This window comes from Callorhinchus milii, unplaced genomic scaffold (assembly GCF_018977255.1).
Source record: "Callorhinchus milii isolate IMCB2004 unplaced genomic scaffold, IMCB_Cmil_1.0 Scaffold3, whole genome shotgun sequence".
Classification (NCBI taxonomy): domain Eukaryota; kingdom Metazoa; phylum Chordata; class Chondrichthyes; order Chimaeriformes; family Callorhinchidae; genus Callorhinchus; species Callorhinchus milii.
Genome location: NW_024704744.1, coordinates 83,681,579 through 83,701,820, shown reverse-complemented (window position 1 = coordinate 83,701,820; position 20,242 = coordinate 83,681,579). Strand labels below are relative to the sequence as shown.

At 37.8% G+C, this 20,242-nt stretch overlaps 1 protein-coding gene across 2 annotated transcripts in view; it reads left to right on the top strand.

The window, feature by feature from the left end:
- The window catches only part of sptbn1 (spectrin, beta, non-erythrocytic 1), a 96,424-nt gene extending 81,257 nt beyond the window's left edge, over positions 1 to 15,167 (top strand). For both annotated transcript variants that reach the window (XM_042333313.1, XM_042333314.1), the window contains exons 28-35: positions 574 to 658; positions 1,212 to 1,408; positions 2,102 to 2,205; positions 2,813 to 2,876; positions 9,768 to 10,009; positions 10,788 to 10,961; positions 13,452 to 13,494; positions 13,889 to 15,167. In XM_042333313.1, the coding sequence (XP_042189247.1) occupies positions 574 to 658; positions 1,212 to 1,408; positions 2,102 to 2,205; positions 2,813 to 2,876; positions 9,768 to 10,009; positions 10,788 to 10,961; positions 13,452 to 13,494; positions 13,889 to 14,104 (1,125 nt within the window). In that variant the 3' untranslated portion in view covers positions 14,105 to 15,167. The remainder of the gene's footprint in view (positions 1 to 573; positions 659 to 1,211; positions 1,409 to 2,101; positions 2,206 to 2,812; positions 2,877 to 9,767; positions 10,010 to 10,787; positions 10,962 to 13,451; positions 13,495 to 13,888) is intronic.
- The last annotated feature ends 5,075 nt before the right edge of the window (positions 15,168 to 20,242 follow it).

Sequence of the window (20,242 nt, the reverse complement as noted above, 5' to 3'; positions counted from 1 at the left end):
CTTCCTTTCTTGGCACAAGACTTTCAATTAAACATTGTAATCATGGGATTTGCTATTTGTAACGGGGAATTTTCAATGCTCCACACCTTGTGCTATAACAGGGCTCTGCTTCACACACCAAGAATCCATCTCATAAGGACAGAGTTTCGATAGATTATCTTGATGCACTTGTTGCTGGAAGGAATGTCATCTGTGTGACTCGAATTTTAAGCGATTCCTGCTAAGAAATACCACAAGTTAAACTTTGATTCGTAACCTCGTAAAATAAACTTTTTGAATAAATTGCTAATTTACCGAATAACTTAAGAGTTCCAGTTTCGCGAATTACTTGCTTAAAAACGCTTTGTGAAACCTTTTTGCAGATTGTGTATTTGTATGTGAATGATTTTCCCTTAAGAGTTATTGGCCAGAACACCAGGAGGAATTCCCTTCTCTTTCAAATTGTGATGTGGGACCTGAAAGGTCAGACGGGATGTCTGACCATGCAGCACATCTCCAGCACTGCATTCAAGAAAATAAAGGGTATTTTGGTTTACCCAACCTTTGATAAAATGAACTCTTGTTTCTGTATAGATTAAGGAGAAGTTGTTGCAGCTAACGGACAAAAGGAAAGAAATGATTGACAAGTGGGAGGACAGATGGGAATGGCTCAGACTAGGTAAATAGTCTCTGTGCTATGACTACTACGCATTAACACAACATAACAAGCATATAGAATCATATAGTGTTACAGCACAAAAACCTTGCCATTCAGTCCAATCAGTCGACATCGGTGGTTTTCTCAACATGAGCCAATCTAATTTAATTTTACTCTCCTGCTCATTCCATATTTGCCAGAATTGTGGAAAATGTCAGTGAACATGACGTGCAGCTCTTTTGGTGATTTGCAATTATAATGGCAAATCCCTTGCGTGACCAACGTCGCTTAAAGCAATTGGCGTTACGCTCACCAGAAAATCCCCCCCCCACAGATAGACACACACACTCAATGGTATATTATTCTTCAACCATTTGATTGTTGGGTTCTTTCAAGGAACTTTAAAACCAAACTATTTTGCTTTTCTCCATGACCATTTGACGTATTAGTTTTGTAACCTGTGTTTCAATGAGCTTAAAGTTGCCCGAAATCCTCCTCTTTGGAATTTGTTCTGTTTGCTTTCCGATGTGAAATACCTGCATAAACTGCAGCATTGTGTTCTGTGCCCCTTCAGTTTTGGAAGTGCACCAGTTTGCCAGAGATGCAGGTGTGGCAGAAGCTTGGCTCATGGGCCAGGAGCCATACCTGTCCAGTCGGGAGCTGGGTCAGAGTGTGGACGAGGTGGAGAAGCTAATAAAGAGGCATGAAGCGTTTGAGAAATCGGCAGCTACATGGGACGAGAGATTTTCAGCTTTGGAGAGGTTGACGACCGTAAGCATTTATTTCTTTCAATAGTTCAATCTCCAATTCCAATACTTTCAATTCTAATTTACATAGAATATACATCACTGAAACAGGCCATTTGGTCCAACTATTCAATGCCGTTATTTATATTGCACATGAGTCAGTTGAAAGACAAATCCCTAATAAATAACCATTTTTTAAGATTGTATTTTAATGTTCTGAATGCACCTGAATTTACATTGAGATTCATAACAACAAAAGTACGTTTGTATAGTAACACCAAGTAAAGGATATTATTTACCTTTACATTTTATGAAATTAATATCATTTTACTATTATTGTGTTCATTTAGGCATTGGTTTTGAACAAGTGTCCTTGAATGGTCTTTTCCTGCCTCTTTACAGTACCATACATTCAGGACAAGTTCTGAAATGTTAGTTTAATCATTTTGCAAAACAAATCTTGGCCAAAACTTCAAACTCAATACATTCATCAGCCTTGGGGGAACAAGTTTGTAATGGAAGTGCACCCGTTACTGTTTGGCAATATTTTCATGTTGATTCAAAGGTTTGGCACCAACAAGTCATTCTGAACTTTATTATGTTCCTGATTAGCCCTAAAACAAATTGAGCAAATTGGCATATTAATACTTTTAGATAAAAGTATTGTTCATTAGTCGAAGTCACGCAAACATCAGTCTTGCGTTCTGTGTCCCTACAGCTGGAATTGCTTGAAGTACGTAGGAGACAGGAAGAGGAAGAGCGGAAGAGACAGCCATCACCACAACCTCAGCCTTCAGACGATTCGGAATCTCCACAACAGTGGTAATAATAATAATAATCTCTGCATTTCATATAAGCTGCTTTCATATCAGGAGGATGCTCAAAGCACTTTACAGGATGTTCTGAGAAGACTGCATTTGCAGGTTGAATGTGACAGCACCTCCCAACAATACAGCGCAGCTCCAGCACCCACTGGAGTGTCAGTTTAGATTGGAAGTTCAAAGTGCCAACTTGGAGATCGAACCCACAACCTTCTGACTTAGAGGCGAGGTGTGAGCTAGGCTGACACGCTGGAACTATCAGGGTGTCGGGAACCAGCACTTAAGGCAGATGTGAAATTAATCATATGTTTGGGATGTGTTGTTAAAAAATAAAATCTGTCCTCTATGACTCCTGCTCTCTGTGACTCCTCAATGAATAACAGGTTAGTCATCTTGTACCACACACCAACCAGATGGCCCAATCGCTGTTGCCAGTAGAAATTAAAACAACAACAAAAAAATTGCATTTGTGTAACGCCATTAGCTGCATTGTCCATTACACAGTTATGTAGCTTCTTAAAACTGGGTAGAGGTAAAACGCCCTTGCAAGACTCGAACAGATCTCATCACCTGATTCGTAACCAATGCTTTACCTTTCTGTTTTGCAGGGAAATGGCCAGAGAAGAACAAATCTCTCAGAATGGGTTACCATCAGACCAGGAATCCCCTCGGGTTAGTTACCGCTCCCAAACCTACCAATCCTACAGAAGCTTTCAGAACCGACGGACTGGCAGTGAATGGTCCCGATCAGGATTGTGAAATCCAACCCAGTTACACACAGCGGAAATAAATGCGCCTTCAGAAACTAACCCTCACGCTCACTCCCATTTCCCTGCTGCTTTTTATTAACCAGCTGCAATTCTCCTGCCTTGTTCCCTACCTGGAATACTTACCAGGGTTGGGGATTATCCGTCCTGATCTAGCACACGCACTGCTTCTGGTATTCAGTTACGTCTTAACAATTACCTAATTATTTTGGCAGTGAGTCTATCAGGAGAACTTCAGAAACTGTTTAAAAAAAACTTGCACTCTGGTGATGAAAGATTAACCAAATGCCTTGTCCAAATAGAATTACCGGGAAACAAATAGACATAGATGATCATTAACCTTGGGGTTTTATTTTCATCTCCCACTAAAAGTGCACTTTTTTGTGAATCCTCTTAAAAGAGTAAAGCTTTCATTCAGACAAAAGTAAAGGTTACTGATGTGGTTGGAACAGCTTTCTTTCCAACAAGGAAAATGGTTGAAACTGTTACAAATGTACAGTTTTTCAGAGAGTAGAGTGTTTAAAATTGATTCCTTATGTGTAGAGTTGGATATTTAATGGAGGTGGACTAGGGAGGTTTGTAAGTTTGTTTATTTGCACATTTCATTGTGTAAAAAGTGTGTCTGGGACTAAGTGAAGGACTTTAAACTAAAGTTCATCTATTATAAATTACATGTTAACTCGTGGGAGAGATCTTATAAGACACTAGACAAGGCAACTCCTTATTGCCCGTAACTTTAATGATCACTCGTCTGTTATTACGTAAAGGAATACTGGGAGGGAAATTTGCAGGAACTGTAGTTATGAGCATTACTTGATGAAGCGTGAGATGCTGAGTTTAATTTTTATTTGTGGCTTGTCACATTGAAGGTTGGTATTAGTTAAGATTCTTGTGGCTACTCCACATGCCCAGCCAGACCCCGCTGCCGTAATGTACATTGAGCTCTTAAGATATAGATACTGAGCCAAAGAAAGACTCAAAGCAACACTTCTACTCTTTAATATATTGCCTCTCCCCAGCAGGAAAATTCCCTTATTTATTTCACGCTTTTTAAAAATATAAAGGGATTGTCTGCTAAGAAAAGAGTATGTTGATTCCCAGTCAGTGCAGAAATCAGGGAAATGCTGGGTTTTGCTTTTCCACTTCATTGTAAAAGCAATTTGAAATAAACGCTGGTTTAAAAAAAAATTATGTTTTAAAAATATAATTAAAAGGAGTGAGCAACGAGCCCCAAAATGGGCTAACAAAAAGGCCTTTTGTCTACAAACAGCCATGAGGTAAATGACCAACAAATCTGGAGGATTGTTGACCAGGACATCGAGGCAAAACTCACTTGAATTTTTGAATCTTTAACTCAATCAGGCAGGCATGGCTTCAGTTTAACATCATCTGAAAGACTGCAACACAATACAGAACTTTCCCAGCCTTGCACTGAAGTGCCAGTGTGGACTTTGAGCTCCAACTCCTGACATAAGGCAAACTAAACCCAAACTATTCACAGACGGATGAGCTTTCTTATTAAGTAATAAAAGCTAGTATATAGGAAATGTAAAACGGGCAAAGATGAGATATTGGCATTACCTCACTTCTAAAGTAACAAGAATACATAAACTGGGAAATATAGTTGGTCATTAGTGGCAAGCTAACAAATGACTTGCATTTTTATTTTAACTCAAGTCAGTAATTTTTGGTCAAGTGTTACCAAGGCCCTTGTCTGCATACTAATAGCCTAGTCTATTGGCAACACATTTACATCACTAAAACGTATGCCATGGCCATTAATGTATTTATTTCAACCCAGTAGTACAGCATTACGGATGTAAACCTTTTATGAAAGCTGATGTTAGATAATTACAGCTGACTTAAAGGTTGTGCACATTTTTTTTCTGTGGTCGTAGTGAGTTTGGTACGTTTTTGTAAACATGGTGTTACTGTGTGAGCACTCAGATTAGTTTTCCACATGTTGCGGAATAGTTAACGTACTGAACACAACTGGCACTTTCCGACAATCTGGTTTGAATTAAATTCAGTATTTTCGTTGACTTTTTGCTAATCATATATACTTTGATATCTTTAGTTGCAGTGTAACTTGCACTGCTTACTGTTGGAACATTAATCTTATTTTGTGGTTTTTTTTGCACATATACACACTGCTCCTGATGGGCTGTATACAGTACAATATAAAATTAGATTTGTATAGCGCTTTTCACGTCGGGAAGACATCCCAAGGTGCTGGTGTATTCCAGTACTAGAATACACTGCTCTGGTGAATGCTTTGTGAAGCACTGAATGATAACTGACCACCAATGTATTGGATGTTTTTAATAACTGATCTAGGCTCAAGCCTGTAAATTCTGGTTACGATATAACTTGTGACGACATCTCAGCTCTCTCATTTTGTTCAGTAAAACGGTAAAATAAGGGTATTGAGCTTTCCGTTAATAAAGCTTCACCTTCTTTCCCAGAATGGTTTCAATTTGTTGTAAAAGCTTTCATTTAAAAAAATCCTTCTAAGAAGTTACCCATAGAACGATAGACGTTTGCAGCACAGATGAAGGCCATTCGGCACATCATATCTGCACAGGCTCTTTTAAGAGCAATCCTTTCAGGCTTGTTTAGCTGCCCTTTATCCATACCCGTGTAGTTTTGCTCCTTTTTAAGTATTTATCTTGTTCTCTTGTGAAAGCTAATGTGGATTCTACCTCAAACCACCCCTCCCGGTAGGTGGCAGGGCATCCATATCCTAACTACTCTGTATATGAAACAATTTCTCCTAATCTCACCATTTTCTTGTTTGCTACCTATCTTAAATTGACTCCCTCTACCTGGTTTGAGGGCAAAGATTTTTGTGAGCAGCGCAGACTATGGCGAACATGATTTATCCGCTTTTATGGGTTCCGTTTAAGTAAAATTGCACACTGGATTTTAAGTTAGACCCATCCAGTTGAAGGTTACTTTGTCTCTTAAGATTTTTTTAAAAAAAACGTCATCAGACCAACTTAATTGGAGGTGGGGAGGAAATCAGCAGTGCGTACATCTTCACCTGGGGTAGCAGATTATTCTCGTTTGCATGTTTGTTCATTTCAGTTCAGTTGTCACAATGTTGATTGTCATTTAATCAAGCATTAAATTGTAGCTACTAATCCACAGTTACATGGAGGATAATGGAGCTCGTCTGCCGATCATTGTTTGGTTCTGTTGTAACTCAAGCTCTTTGTTGTTCATGTGTCTTCATAATCGTGTTAGCTGTTTATTTTTCTGCATGCATTTAGCATGTTTTCAGGTTTAATTATTAAAGTTTACATTGCACTTAAATGTTTTTCTTTGTTATTAACTTTGTGTTGATGTGTTTGAAGAAGAATATTGTCATAATCATCTCTTCTTTTCTACACATACTTTTCTCTCAACCTAAATTTTGCCTTTGTTTTGAAGGTTTTTCTAAGTTTTGCTCGAGTAAATTTTGATCCATTAGAGGCTACGGATCACAATAATGAGAAATATTCACAGCTGTGAATTGTGGACAAACATTTCCCCCTGAGTAATCCTTTTTGTTTAACCTGCCCACTTTATGAAGCACTTTGTTTAGAGAGCGTGTCAAGATATAGAAAAAAGTCCTGCTATTAAATTGCATTTGTAAGTTTTGGTCTCAGCCTTATCTGCTTGCCTCTTGAATCTGTACACAGGATCACTGAATTTACTAACACTTGTTTGATGTGTTCGTCCTGTGTCTCAACAGCTCCTGCTGTTGTTTATGTCTCTCGTTAATACCCACCCCATTTGTCAAGCAGCTTAAGTTAGCATATTTCAGATGTGTCAACTTGAGTTATCATATCATCTGTGTTGCCAAAGTATTTTGTTGTATAACTTCTTCAGTGGAACACTTGTAGAGTTAAAAGGTGACTGGGAAAAGATTTGCAGTATATGCGCAATTAAAGCCCAGTCCAGGAAAACATTTTAAGGACGAACAGTGTGCCTTGATATGAAACCTTTTCAGCTGCAAGTTAACTTAAGAGGATAATGTGTTTATTTAAATGTATTTTGTTTTAATGGGTTTATTTTGCTAATGAGCAACTTAATACGGCTTTGCACTTTCAGTTATTACTTTACGTGAAGCCCAGCGATTGTTATATGCCAAACCTTTCAAAATTTAAAGGGTTTATTCCTAGAGTGGTATTATACAGTCAAGTAGTTTATGAAAATGTCTGGATATTGATCACAGGCAAATAAATCCAGGGATAGTTTTGAGATGGTTCATAAGTGACATATGTAACATTTAAAACGATTTAGTGTAGAGCAGATGCGGAATGTGACCTCACTAGAAAATGGGGGTGACAACAAAACAGCAAATTTTTTCTTTCCTATTCTTACAAAAAAAGTTGGAAATGTAAAGTTGAAGTTACTCGAATAGTTTAGATAGCTACCAAGTAGAATCCTATAATCTAATTACATGTGATACAGTCCTAGCATTTGATATAAGGGCTTATTACGTCTCAAAGAGTTTCGCAGGATTTTACTGCAGAGTGCAATGATTTTATGTTTTGGCTGAAAGTAAAATGATAAACAGAGTAGGTTTAGAAGTGTTAGCAGAGACAATTGGTTACATTCAAGTCACAATGCGATTCACATGATCTGAGGAGTCACACACAGCCGCTGCTCTTGGCATAATAAACAATCAGGCTTTTCTGTGGCTTTATTCCATTATTATTGGTGTGAGTTGTCACCACATCTGCTCAATAGATGTGCACGTTAGATTTTGTTTTAAAAAGTTGAAGCACCAATGAACTGTCGAGCTGTAGCAGATCTCTAATTATGTGCTGGTCTTCATGGACCAGTCAAGAGCTGCATCCACCTTGCAACTCGACTGAGAAAAATAAGAGAAACGTATCGATAGACCAAGAACCAAGAGCGATCTGCTTTTCTGTGACTAAATCCACCGGAATTAGAATTCAGATAATCTGGATGACTGGATTCTGAAGACACCTTTCCCACCCAGCTAGAGCTGCAGGAACCTTGACCGTTCTCTAGGTTGTCAGGATCACTGCAACAAGCACCGTGACCGGCACAGCGAGTGATGAGCAAGGCCTTGGGGTCTGTCTGTGTTTTGGGGGTAAATAACTATTGGTTTGGAGTGGCTTTCCTGATTCTTGGCTTTTTTTTTACAATTTAACAAATCCATAATAATCAATAAACTTTAAAGTGACAATCGCTTCACTTTAAAATGCATTGAGGCTTGTCTACTTTAGCGAAATACTGTAGAAATCACTAAATCTGGGAAGTGGTGCTACTCTGCATGAAGCAATCTTTGAAGGGTGACATTTCTGCATGCTCTGAATTGTGCCTTAATTGAAATGAATGAACAAGCATAAGCAAAGCCCATTGAGACTGATTTATGAATTGCAGGAGCAATTCAACTGAGTGGATTATTGCAAGATTATTCTTTTTCTATTCACCTACGTTTGCTCCCATGCATGGGATTTTGGTCCACAGTCTAAACTGTCACTAGCTTGACATCTGCACGGAGACCTCCCTCGAGCCACTTTTCACGGATTGAATGTGCTCTGATTTATTTGAGGAAACGCATCCTTTTACTGGTGCTGAAATGAGGGCAGCAGAATTTAATACCCGCAGTAATGAATGTTTCTGATTTCAATATGAAAAGGGATGTTGATTGTACTGGTGAATTTTACTTGGCTTGAACGTCAGTAGAGCTGCAGTCTCCCAGCGATGTGTCGTCAAAACACACATTTCAGTCAAATTGGGTGACCTTCAGATTGCCACTTGCAGGGAACAAGGCATCCGAATACAATTCTAATTTTAGCCCATCTATCCAAAAATAACAAGATAATGCACGAATACTCAGTCTTTTACTAACCTCTCTACAGGACTTCATCTTTATCAGAGCAAGAGACTTTGTTTATGCTTGTTTCATACACATAATTAACAGTTTACCTGGTCTGGGTCACTGTTAGATCTGCTGCGTGATTAGTCTGTCATTGGGTGAATTCTATTGCGTTGGAATAAATGAGTCTTTTTTTCGTGGTTAAGCGCTGGTGTACATCCTAGACACAACTTCCTTAAAAGCCACAGGAGTTAGTTTTGTTCATACCCCCAGACAGGATTCTTTCAAGAGTTAATTTACTGAGTTAAGAGTTCTCAAGCAAGGATCGTTATTCAAATTTTCCTTCTGATTTTGTTTTCTCTCCCAGTACCGACTGCCTCTCAAGACTTGAGTCGTGGTGCGGTGCACTAGTGCAGGTGCTGGGAACCCTGTGGTAGCTTACTCATGTGGCTGTTATTGATGTGTGATCCCAGGTTGAATCATGGGCCTTCTACAGCCTGTTCCCGTCCTTACCCAATCTCTGTCATAGTGCAGTCCCAACAGAGATTTTGTGATGCTGATCAGGAGTAGGAACCCTGCCCTTTTGTTTTTCTCCCTAGTGTGGGGATTCTGAGACAAGTTGTTGTGTGTTCTCTGCCCCACCCCTGCTGACAGCTAATCAGCACAACACAAGGGATCAAAGCAAAGATCTTTCTGGCTTGTATGACTCGGTACTATGCTATACCGTGCAATATCCCACTGAGCCATTATTATGCATTTCTAAAACTATTAACTTGCCACTGTAATGTTACTACATCCACTGAACATACTGCTAATATGTGAAACTGTAATTGTAAAAGCATGAAGATTTTATTAGCCTCTGGTGTAAACGTGCTTGATTTTGCGACTTTTGAGAGTTTGCTTCAGTTTTATTGTGGAATAGATTTGAGTGCTGATTGTGTCTTCTGTTGAATGCAGCTATCGGAGACGATTGAGACCAGTGAGATGGTGAATGGAGCCACGGAACAGAGGACCAGTTCAAAAGAGCAAAGCCCAGCACCTTCACCAACTTCTGACCGTAAAACAAAGACCTCGCCTTTGCAGTCCCAGTCTGCTGCTACTTTGCCGGCCAAGTCACAAGAAAACCCCACAGCACAGATGGAAGGTTTTCTGCATCGCAAGCACGAATGGGAAACCCACAACAAGAAAGCATCCAGCAGGTAGCTTGTCAATATCCAATCTCCAATAATCACTTTTCTGCAAAGCTGCTTGAATCCAGGCTTTACTTTATCCTGATCTAACAGTTAGGAATCGTGCAAGATTATGCCACTGCCTGTTTGATTCAGTTTTCTTTGTTCGTCCCAGATTTGGAGGGGATAAGGAAGGTACAGTGTAATTAGATTTCATTTGGTGCTTATCAACATGACTGAGATCATACTTCTATGGGACTGAAAGCTGTTGCAAATTGAACACATTTGAGCTTTATGCTCACATTATTTATGTAAATTTACTAGGCTTTTATACTTGGTTCCTACAGCACAGTTCCTAGGCTTTTATACTTGGTTCGTACAAGAATACTTGAGTCTGAATGTAAGTATGTTAGCTGTAATACTTGGTCTTGTAGGGTTTGAAAAGGTATTAGCTATTTTAAAAAAACAAACTTTTTTTGTTTAGGAGTGATTCTTTATATACAGTAGTGCACTTTTTGAGCTCAGTTGCTTAAGCGAGATTTTCTTAAATTATTATGAGGAATATAAACGTGCAGATTAAGGGAGAAATGAAGGGTGTTATTCTTGCTGGCTATACTAAATAATAGGCTTTACTGCTTAATCACTTTTCAATCTATATTCTCAATGCAAAGTAAAGTATTCAGGTGTAAAACTCAACAATATTTCATCCCTGTGGTTTGTTTACAAATGTATCTGTGTTCTGTACATCACATAGGAAATGGAGCCCTGCAACCATTCATGTCAAATTTACTCTGCTTTCATCTTTCAGGTCTTGGCATAATGTATATTCTGTGATAAATAACCATGAGATGGGCTTCTATAAAGATGCTAAGAATGCCAGTTCAGGTATCACATACCATGGCGAGATCCCAATCAGCCTGAAGGAAGCCCTGTGTGAAATAGCAATTGACTATAAGAAAAAGAAGCATGTTTTCAAACTAAAGTAAGTGCCTTCTATCGTGTCTCTTCATTTTTATGCTGAATCTACCATGTGAGTTTAACGCTGCCCACATCCATTTGGAAACCAGTCAAACTTTCTATTTTCGTACAATATACTTCTGCTATTTAATAAAACCCCTGTTAAATAAAAGAAGCACAGAGAGAATATTCCCATGACCTACAATAACAAAAAAACATATTCATTCTGTGTTGAATTAATTTTCCACCAGTTTATGTTCTCAAAAAAAAATAAGAATTTGTAGACTTAGGTGCTCAGTTTTGGATCAATGGCATAACCCACAAAGACTTTTATTGTTGAATCATACTGTGCAGTTAAACCCTTGAAGGCCATACTTCACTCTCACATCCTCCACAAAGCAGATAGGATTAGATTTGCATAGATCAAGACTATTGGGAATATCATAGGGACATTTCTTTAAGAGGTTCTTGTACTGCAGGGTACAAATATTAAAATCTACCTTTGCTGCAGCAAAAATCAAGTTGTACAAAACTGCATATACGAGGTTATTAAGAGGTGCAAATGTTGCACATAGCATCTATGTACAAATAATTATATTATAGAATCATAGAATTCCAGATTTCTACCCCCCTTTGAGTAAAAAATGCTTCCTGATTTCACTCTTAAATGACCTGGTTCTAATTTTAAGACTATGTCCCCTTGTTTTGGATTCCCCACCAGAGGAAATAGCTTCTCTGTATCTATCCTATCGAATCCCTTTAGCATCTTAAATACCTCAATCAAATCACCCCTCAACCTTCTAAACTCAGGGAATACACTCCAAGTTTACGCAGCCTTTCCTCGTAACAACCCTTTTAGGCCTGGTAACATGCTGGTGAACCTGCGTTGCAACCCCTCCAGGGCCAATATATCTTTCCTGCAGTGTGCCTAAAACTGAATGCTGTACTCCAGTTGGGGTCTGACTAACGCTCTATGCTATTCCCCTTTGAAATTTATTATTGAATCTGCTTCAACCACCCTTTCAGGTAGTGTATTCCAGATCATAACAATTCACTGTGTAAAAAAAATTGTCTCCTCTGATTCTTTTGCCAATATTGTTTCACCAGCTTCAGGCCATCAGTCATTTTTTTCTCTGATGAGACGGACAAAACTGCAGGAGTAGCCATAGCTGGCCCACGGGACTCATGTTGGGCCATAGCTGGCCCACGGGACTCATGTTTGGCATCCTTGACGATGTTAATGATATTAACTCCTCCATTATCTGACTTTTCATTATCCTCATTGTCGAACAGTATGGACTAAGTGATCCTACTTTTGTTATAAGGAATTGAGATTGTCATACTTCACCCAACAACAACAGCTTACATTTATATAGCGCCCTCCACGCCGGACGGCGTCTCAGAGCACTTAGTCACCAGAATATATGACTCACTGCTTGCTTTTTTGTGTCCTCTTGCAAACACCAACTATTGCCTGCCATGTCAGCGTCTCAATAGCAGATTTATAAATGCTGCTAATTCAACTGCCTGCCCTGGCAACGGAGGGGCACAGTGTGTTGTAGCAGCCCACTGTTCCAGGTATCAGTGGCACACAAATTTATTCTGAGCTCCTGATCTCAGCCTGCCACCTAGGAAGTTGCACAGTGGAGGTAAAAAGAGTTTCCCAGGAAAAAGCAAGGTTATCTGCTTTTTTTAATGTCTGATGAAAAGCAGCGTTGGCTGGTCACTTTTCGGTCAGGGAATTGCCTACGGCCGTTCTGAAAGCTCCAAATGTGGCATCTGCTGAAAAATGCTCAAGTGTCACTTGAGGCAGAAATGGAAGAAACATAATAAGTAGCAGGTTTTCTTCACTTCTTCATTTGGGCTGGATTTGTTTATTTATCCTACAAAATGTTTCTGATCTTGGCTTTTTTTATTGGGCTGATTTGAACCCTTTGATACTTCCCCCTGATATGAAAGGAGTTATATAAGTGTAAAATGTATTTTCTGCAGTAACTGATTTGTTCCTAAAGTTGAAGTATTTAGAAACCCTGTGAACTTAATACAAGGGTATGTATAATGCTCAACCCCTTTCCATGAATAGAATATATTTAATAAAAGAGCTTCAAGATAGTATTTGTACGTAGTTTTGTTCATCCCATGTTTTTAAAAAGTTGGAATAAGTAGTTGCACCTTCTATTGGAAAGTACATTTTTTTAAGAAACAATTAATTTAAAAAAAGTAAAATAGTGGTAAAAGCAACTTTCAAGAAAAGCAATAATTTAAAATATTTAATATATGATGTGAATAATATTAATTAGTTAATGTGGTGAGCATGTATTACATATTGAAATAAATGTCAGAAGCCAAATGTGACCAAAAAAAAATGAGTATCTTGTGAGTATGCAGCAACTTGCTACCAAATGTAGAAATACCTAAGTAAAACTCAGATTGGTTACATCCTGTAAAAAGTGTACAGGCTGGAAATAAGTAACATTTGCATATAATGTGCATCTTTTTATTTTTTTAAACACAGGTTAAGTGATGGCAACGAATATCTCTTCCAAGCCAAAGATGATGTAAGTTTAATAAATGACTGTGACCTTGTCCTGTAGATTGTTCATAATTTGAATTAGCTGTTTGTATCATTCTTTTGAGTTGCTGTGATGTTTCATATTATGTTGTCAATGTATTTTACAAATTTTTTGTGATTTCTCTTTGAACGCGCTTATATGCACCTCCCCTAAGTCCTCCTCCTCTCCCTTGCTTGGTGCCAATCCCGTCTTTGTAAATCACTCTGAGATATTATCCTATTCTGTATAAATGCAAATTATTTTTGATGGTGCATTATTTTCACCAAATGCACGCAACCATTCCTGCATTTAGTGTACACTTCAATTAGGCATTGTTGAAGAGATGGATAAAATATTGAGATGGAAATTGTTTTAATATAACTGCTTTTTATTCAAATAGGAGGAAATGAACACTTGGATTCAAGCTATTTCTTCAGCCGTGTCTTCTGATAAGAGTGAGGCTTCCCCAAGTAGTCAGAGCACTCCAGTGGCCAGTCGTGCACAGACACTGCCCGCGAGTGTTGTTCTGAGCAGTGAATCCAGCCCTGGAAAACGGGAGAAGGACAAGGAAAAAGACAAAGAGAAGAGATTCAGTCTGTTTGGCAAGAAGAAATAGACAAGCTCAGCACTCATTTTCAAACAAAACTCTAGCATGAGAGTTTAGAACCAGTACATTACACTCCGTGCCTAATGTCCCTCAAATCAGTTAGTTTTAATTTATGGAGAGCATCGAAGATCGGTTGTTAATCTAGAACGTGAGGTGCATTGGGCAGTTTCCATTTAAGAAAAGGACCAGTTGTTGATTTGTATGTAGTTTAGGGTCCAAGTATCTAAACTTCTCCTCAATTTTGTGAGGCTGTCTTGGGGAAAAATAAATCTCAACATCCATGTGCTACTGGAATGCAAGGCAGCGGTGCTTTTGAAAACTTAACTGCACATGAAATGTGTAAATTTCCAAAATACTTGTTAAATTCCATTTACTGAGGTTGCTATGCTGAGTCTTGACTAGTAGAAACTCCCATTACCATTTTAGGCTTTATTTAAAAACAAAAGTATATTGTATCATCTTTGCTATAACAAATTGCAAACCTGCATTAATTTGCATTTTTTTAAAAAGAAAATCCTGATAGGCTGGCAGTGGATATTAAAACCCGTTTGGTGTTCATGCAGCAAGGGTGATTAAAGAATGTTGGTAAATAAGAATGAATTAGTATACTGATTCACTTTTAAATAATCTGTATTTTTTAACATATTCCTTTTTTGTTGCTCAGTTGCATTATACTGTATGTTTCAAATAATTCTAGTACAAAGTATAAAACTAGATGTATATTAAAACCTTTCAAAGCATTGATGTTAAGTGTTGAAGTGGGAAAGCATTATCTGGAAAAGTAATGTCATTCAAATGGTTACTTGCTTGTTGGCTACAGCACTGCGTGTCATAATTTTGCTACATTACTTACTATTTGATACATAGTGTGCATTTCTGTCACTGTAACTATTGTAATGAAAATGTCATCTTACTGCACAATCAAGATACATAATAGGAATGAATCCTTGCAATGACTGGGCCTGTAGTCATGTAGTACAGGATCTGGCTTTCAGTTGTATGGAATTGCACCTGTAGACTTCTACTCTATCTGTTAAAAATGTGCGATGTCATTAAATGCTTTTAAAACTAAGTGTGCCAATGGTTATTTTTGCTTAAATTTCAATAAACCTTCAGATTCCAAGCTGAGAGCGTTACATATTGCCCATCACAGCTAAGTTCAAATGAATATCTGATTTTGTTTATCATTCTGAGTATCTTGAAGAGACGATGTTATCTTCAGAACTATAATGCAGTAAGTTTCATCTTATTCACTTCATAAGAGGTTTCTAGGACATTGTTACAATTGCAGAGCCCTGTTGCTGAGTGGTTAGAGCACTCGCCTTGCAAGCGAGATCCCTGGGTTTGATTCCCGGCAGGGCGAAATGTTGGGCAAGTTTCCTTACTTTACACGGTTCTGTTTACCTTAGCAGTAAGTAGGAATCCGGTTGTTAGTTGATTGGCAGATTGCTTTTCCAGAGATGATAATACCTCAAAAAAACAATAATGTGTTCACTCAATCCACAACTGTTTGTGGGACACTGCTGTGCACAATTTGCTGCCACGTTTCGCCCACAAATATACAGTCAATTCACTTTACAATAAAGTGAAGATTTCCAGCATCTGCAGTATTTTATGTTTTGTTTTCACCTTACAGTATAGTCTGAAGTGCTTTGAGATGTCTAGAAGACTTGAAAAGCACTGTATCAAATGCAAAGATTATTATTACACAGATCGGTTGCCATGTTCACCGACAGTCTACACATTGTAACAAATTCCTGTGACGGGCTTTGTGATGTTTCAGTAATGTAAAGTGCTAGATCAAATGCTACATATATATATATATAGCATGTGATATATAGCAAATACTATGTGTATATATATTGCACTTTTCATATTAGTTTCAATAAAAAAAATGATGTGAAAAAGGAATATAAATCCTGTTTGAATGGTCAAGCCACCAGGAAAGAATGCTGACTTGGTGAAGTTCACTATTCTATGCTACACAATCATAAATGTCTTAAGTTTGGAATTCATTACTTAGTGATAGATTTTACACAATACGATGGTGTGATCCTTTCTCAATAAGATGAAACCTACTGCATTGGGGTTCTGAAGAGGACAGGTAGGTTCTGATCCAACTGAATTCAAATAGCTTATCTGAGTTTCTAAGTATTTAAGGATTATTATTAGGCTTCTAAATTGAGGCAGGATACGATGATGCCATCCTAACTTGCATCCTGAGATTTTTGTAAAATGTGTATTACACAGATGGTGCAAAACGTGCCACAATTCATACTCAATGAAAGAGACCCCTTTTATAACAATTACGCTATAAGGTTTAATTTCAGATTGTTTCAGATCAATTACTCCCGATATGACATGACTTTAGTAATATCCAAACTATCTTGTAAGGATTTCCATAAGGCAGGATGGTCCGATCTGTATATGGGACAAGTGGTAATGGGGAATTTTTAGCATCAGGTATGAGGACATAATAATTCAGTATTACCCGAACGACTTTTAAAGGGAACTGTTCTTCATGATTCAATACAACTGGTGGAACTTGCAAAAGGAGCTGGTCTATATGATTGTGATTGGGTTCCTGCTTATTTTAAGTAATATAATAATCCTTGCATTTGATATAGCACCTTATCACATCTTCTAGACATCTCAAAGCGTTTCACAGAATATATTGTAAAGTTAATTGACTATATTTTGTAGATAAAATTCGGCAGCCAATTGCGCACAGCAGTGTCCCACAAACAGTCGTGGATTGAGTGACCAATTTTGTTTTAAGGAATTATTACCCCCAGAAAAGCAATCCACCAATAACCTAACAACCTGGTTCCTACTTAATGCTCGGTAAACAGGTGTGTGGAGTAAGGAAACCTGTCTAACGGTTCGCCCTGCTGGGAATTGACCCCAGGTCCTCTCGTTTGCAAGACGAGTGCTCTAACCATTGATCTATAGGATTCCCCACTGAGCTACAGGACTCCAGTAAGAACATACAATTGTGGTGGAACCTCCTAATCATATTCAACATTCTGGCCTATTTTATGTTTATTGGTGATGTATCCTCATTTATGTGGGATTTCAAAAGAATAGGGTTTTTACTGAGGTTACAGAATGCAATTTAATTGTATTCCAGTTTTGTTCTTAAGACACAGGCACAACTGCCTTGTGATTCTCCCTCCTGTTTTGTGAAGGTTTGTTATGATTTCCCACTATTCCTTAGATAATTGCAGAATAAGTAAAAACCAAAAGGTTTGTTTGTCATTCCATATTGACCCAAAATATTATTTTACATTATGAGGTTGTACCTTTCTTCCAGAGAAAATGCACTTGGCTTAAAGTCCAGAAATGGTTAGCATCTAGTCCTAGTTTGACTAACAGAATGAATGACTATTGAGAGAACTAAATTGCCAATGTTTGTTTCATGGGGTTAATTCTAATCTTACATTATTCTCTCCCTAGGTGACACTAAATATAAGCAAGGAAGGGATAGCAGTTGTGGGGTTTAATAAAGGGTTAACTGGTACAGGACACAGTTGCAGATTTTTAAACAGCCCAACTAACTTGCACGGGATACAAACCTTACAAATGAGGTTGCTTTTCAACAGAAGCTGACAGTACAGGGTTGGGTTGAGGAGTTGCTGTTTTCAGTCAGTACACATGACTGTGTTTTCTAGGTGAGATGCGGGAGACCAAAACTCAGGTATAATGTGGCCTCTCCTAGAATATTCCAACTTTTTTATGACCACAAAATTACAGGAAATCATATCTTTAGTTCCTGGCCTACTAGTGATTATCATATGGGCCAATACACTAGTATTTACCGTCTGCTGATAGAATGGCTTTCAAATCTGTGCTCCTCCAAATAAATGGATTTATGGAATTGCAATATGAAGTGAAAAAGATAACAGCAGTATTGAAGAAACTTGTCCCATCCAGACAACAGATGTTATTGAGTAGATCTCCAGTGCAAGCTCCCTATCCAAGGACCTTTTTCAATAAGGCAAGCACAAGTGGAAAGTAACCTGAAAGATACCTCTTGCTGTGTTCTCAGACACCTTGCCAGGAGAAACAAAGTTATTGTTTGAAGTGGAGGTTTCTCAAAGCTACAATGAACCTAAAGGTCCACTAAGGAATCTGAAGATTTTCCAGACGTTTAGGGACCTACAAATTGAACTTAAAAGGAAGTGAATTCACATTGATAAAATGGTGTAGAAACATCACACAAATGCTTGAAATGCATTATGTTACATCTTCAAAGGGTTGCCATATTTTAAACACCATATAACCTCTATTGTAAATTGCAATCAAATTATATCAAAGTGAAGCAAACAAATGATTACATGTGTTTTCTAATAGCACCACCTTTTGGCAGATTTGTGTCGAAACTTTTTTTTCACCATTTGAGGCAACATTTTTTTAAAAGAGAGAATTTACCAAGATTAGTTTTTCACTTTTATGTGGTTGCTCCAAAGAAGGGTTACTTCATAACCAATAACTGTGTGATAACCAGTTTGCTATGATGGAACCCATAACATTTCCTATCATAATTTAGATATGTTACTTTCTGAAACCATGTCAACTTCCCCCTCTGGCTGCTGCCAGGATTCTACATTGTTCTTTTTTGCTCATTTTTTAAATAGCTACAGTAATTAGGAGAATGCTATTACCATGCAGGACTATCCAGACTACCAAAGCCCAGTGAAATACACCATTATAAATGAGTTATGTAATGTTAATAGAGCTTCTCACTGGAATAGCTTTAAAGGATGGAATAGCTCCACTTCCTCAAATATTCTTTGGTAACTGCATTCAAATCTCAATTGAACATAAGAAATCTGTTCAGTACTTTAAATGACTTTATGAGCTTCTATAGAGCCTTTAACCATTCTTTTTAAGACACTGTATATTGTATATTGTAAGTACTTATCAACTACAATAACTTTATCATATTAACCTTTCACAAAACATATTTCTTATGTATCAGTCTCAACCAAAATTGTAACTCCAATAGGGGGCAGGGCTGATTCACTAAAATGATGGAGTTTAGCATCCCAGGTTGAGATTTTACAGTTGTCTATTATTCATAAATGTAGAAGAAAGAATACATTTCTTTCTAGTAAATAAACCAGAATATTAATGTGGATCATTGAGAAATTGGAGATTCGCACAGATTATAAAAGATACATGGATAAGTAGGTTATTGGAGCAATTTGGTTGTCTATTATTGGGCCTCTAAAGAATTTTCAGTGACACAACCATTTTCTAAATTATTTTCTTTCCATAACTCCTTTCTGTCACCCATTATATGCTCCTCTCCACATTATTTTATCAACCCACTAGAGGGTGTCTAGTTGGTGCAGGAAGATGATGTTCTCCTTCATCAAGCAATTTAGTCTCTCCCTTACTGCCAAATCCTGTTGCATTGCAGGCAGTGTTGTGTTGTTGGTCCATGCCCACTTTAAATTGGTTGAGACTGAGACAAACACTGGAGACTTTAGCAGACTTCAGTAGAAACAACTATACAGGGTTTAGAAAAACAATATTGGGAACCCGATTTGGTGAGTGAATCAAAAGCATCTGTAAGAGAACTAATGTTATAAAATGTTAACCATTCCTGTTGTAATTTAAAGATTAAAGGATACAAAAATACAATCACTTACTTAGTACATCCCTTGTATTTTCATCCTTAACGTTTACATATTACAATCAATAGCTGGTTCATTGCTAGACATATTTGTACTTCAAGCTTCCATTCCAGCCCTAGCTTTAACTGGTTAACATTCTGCATTCTTATGTGAAGCAACTGTTATTCAACAAATGAACAATGTAATGAACCCAAACAAACTAATTTGGTTATGTGGAACTCCATCTTGGAGTCCTTCTGCTTCACTTATCCCTTTCCAATTTTGCCTCAAGACTTATCTCTTTCAACCACACTTTTGGTCTGAGCTTCAGTGCTCAGTCAGCTTTGTGAAGCATTTTGAGACATCCTCCCCTGATGTGAAAGGCACTATATAAATGTAAATTATATTTTACTGTGTTATCTGTGGACTGAACATCACTTTACTTTGGCATCTAAAGATTCTTGTGTTCCCATTTATTATAAAATTAATATCTGCAGTCATCTGGCATCTGTATAGTTATATTTCC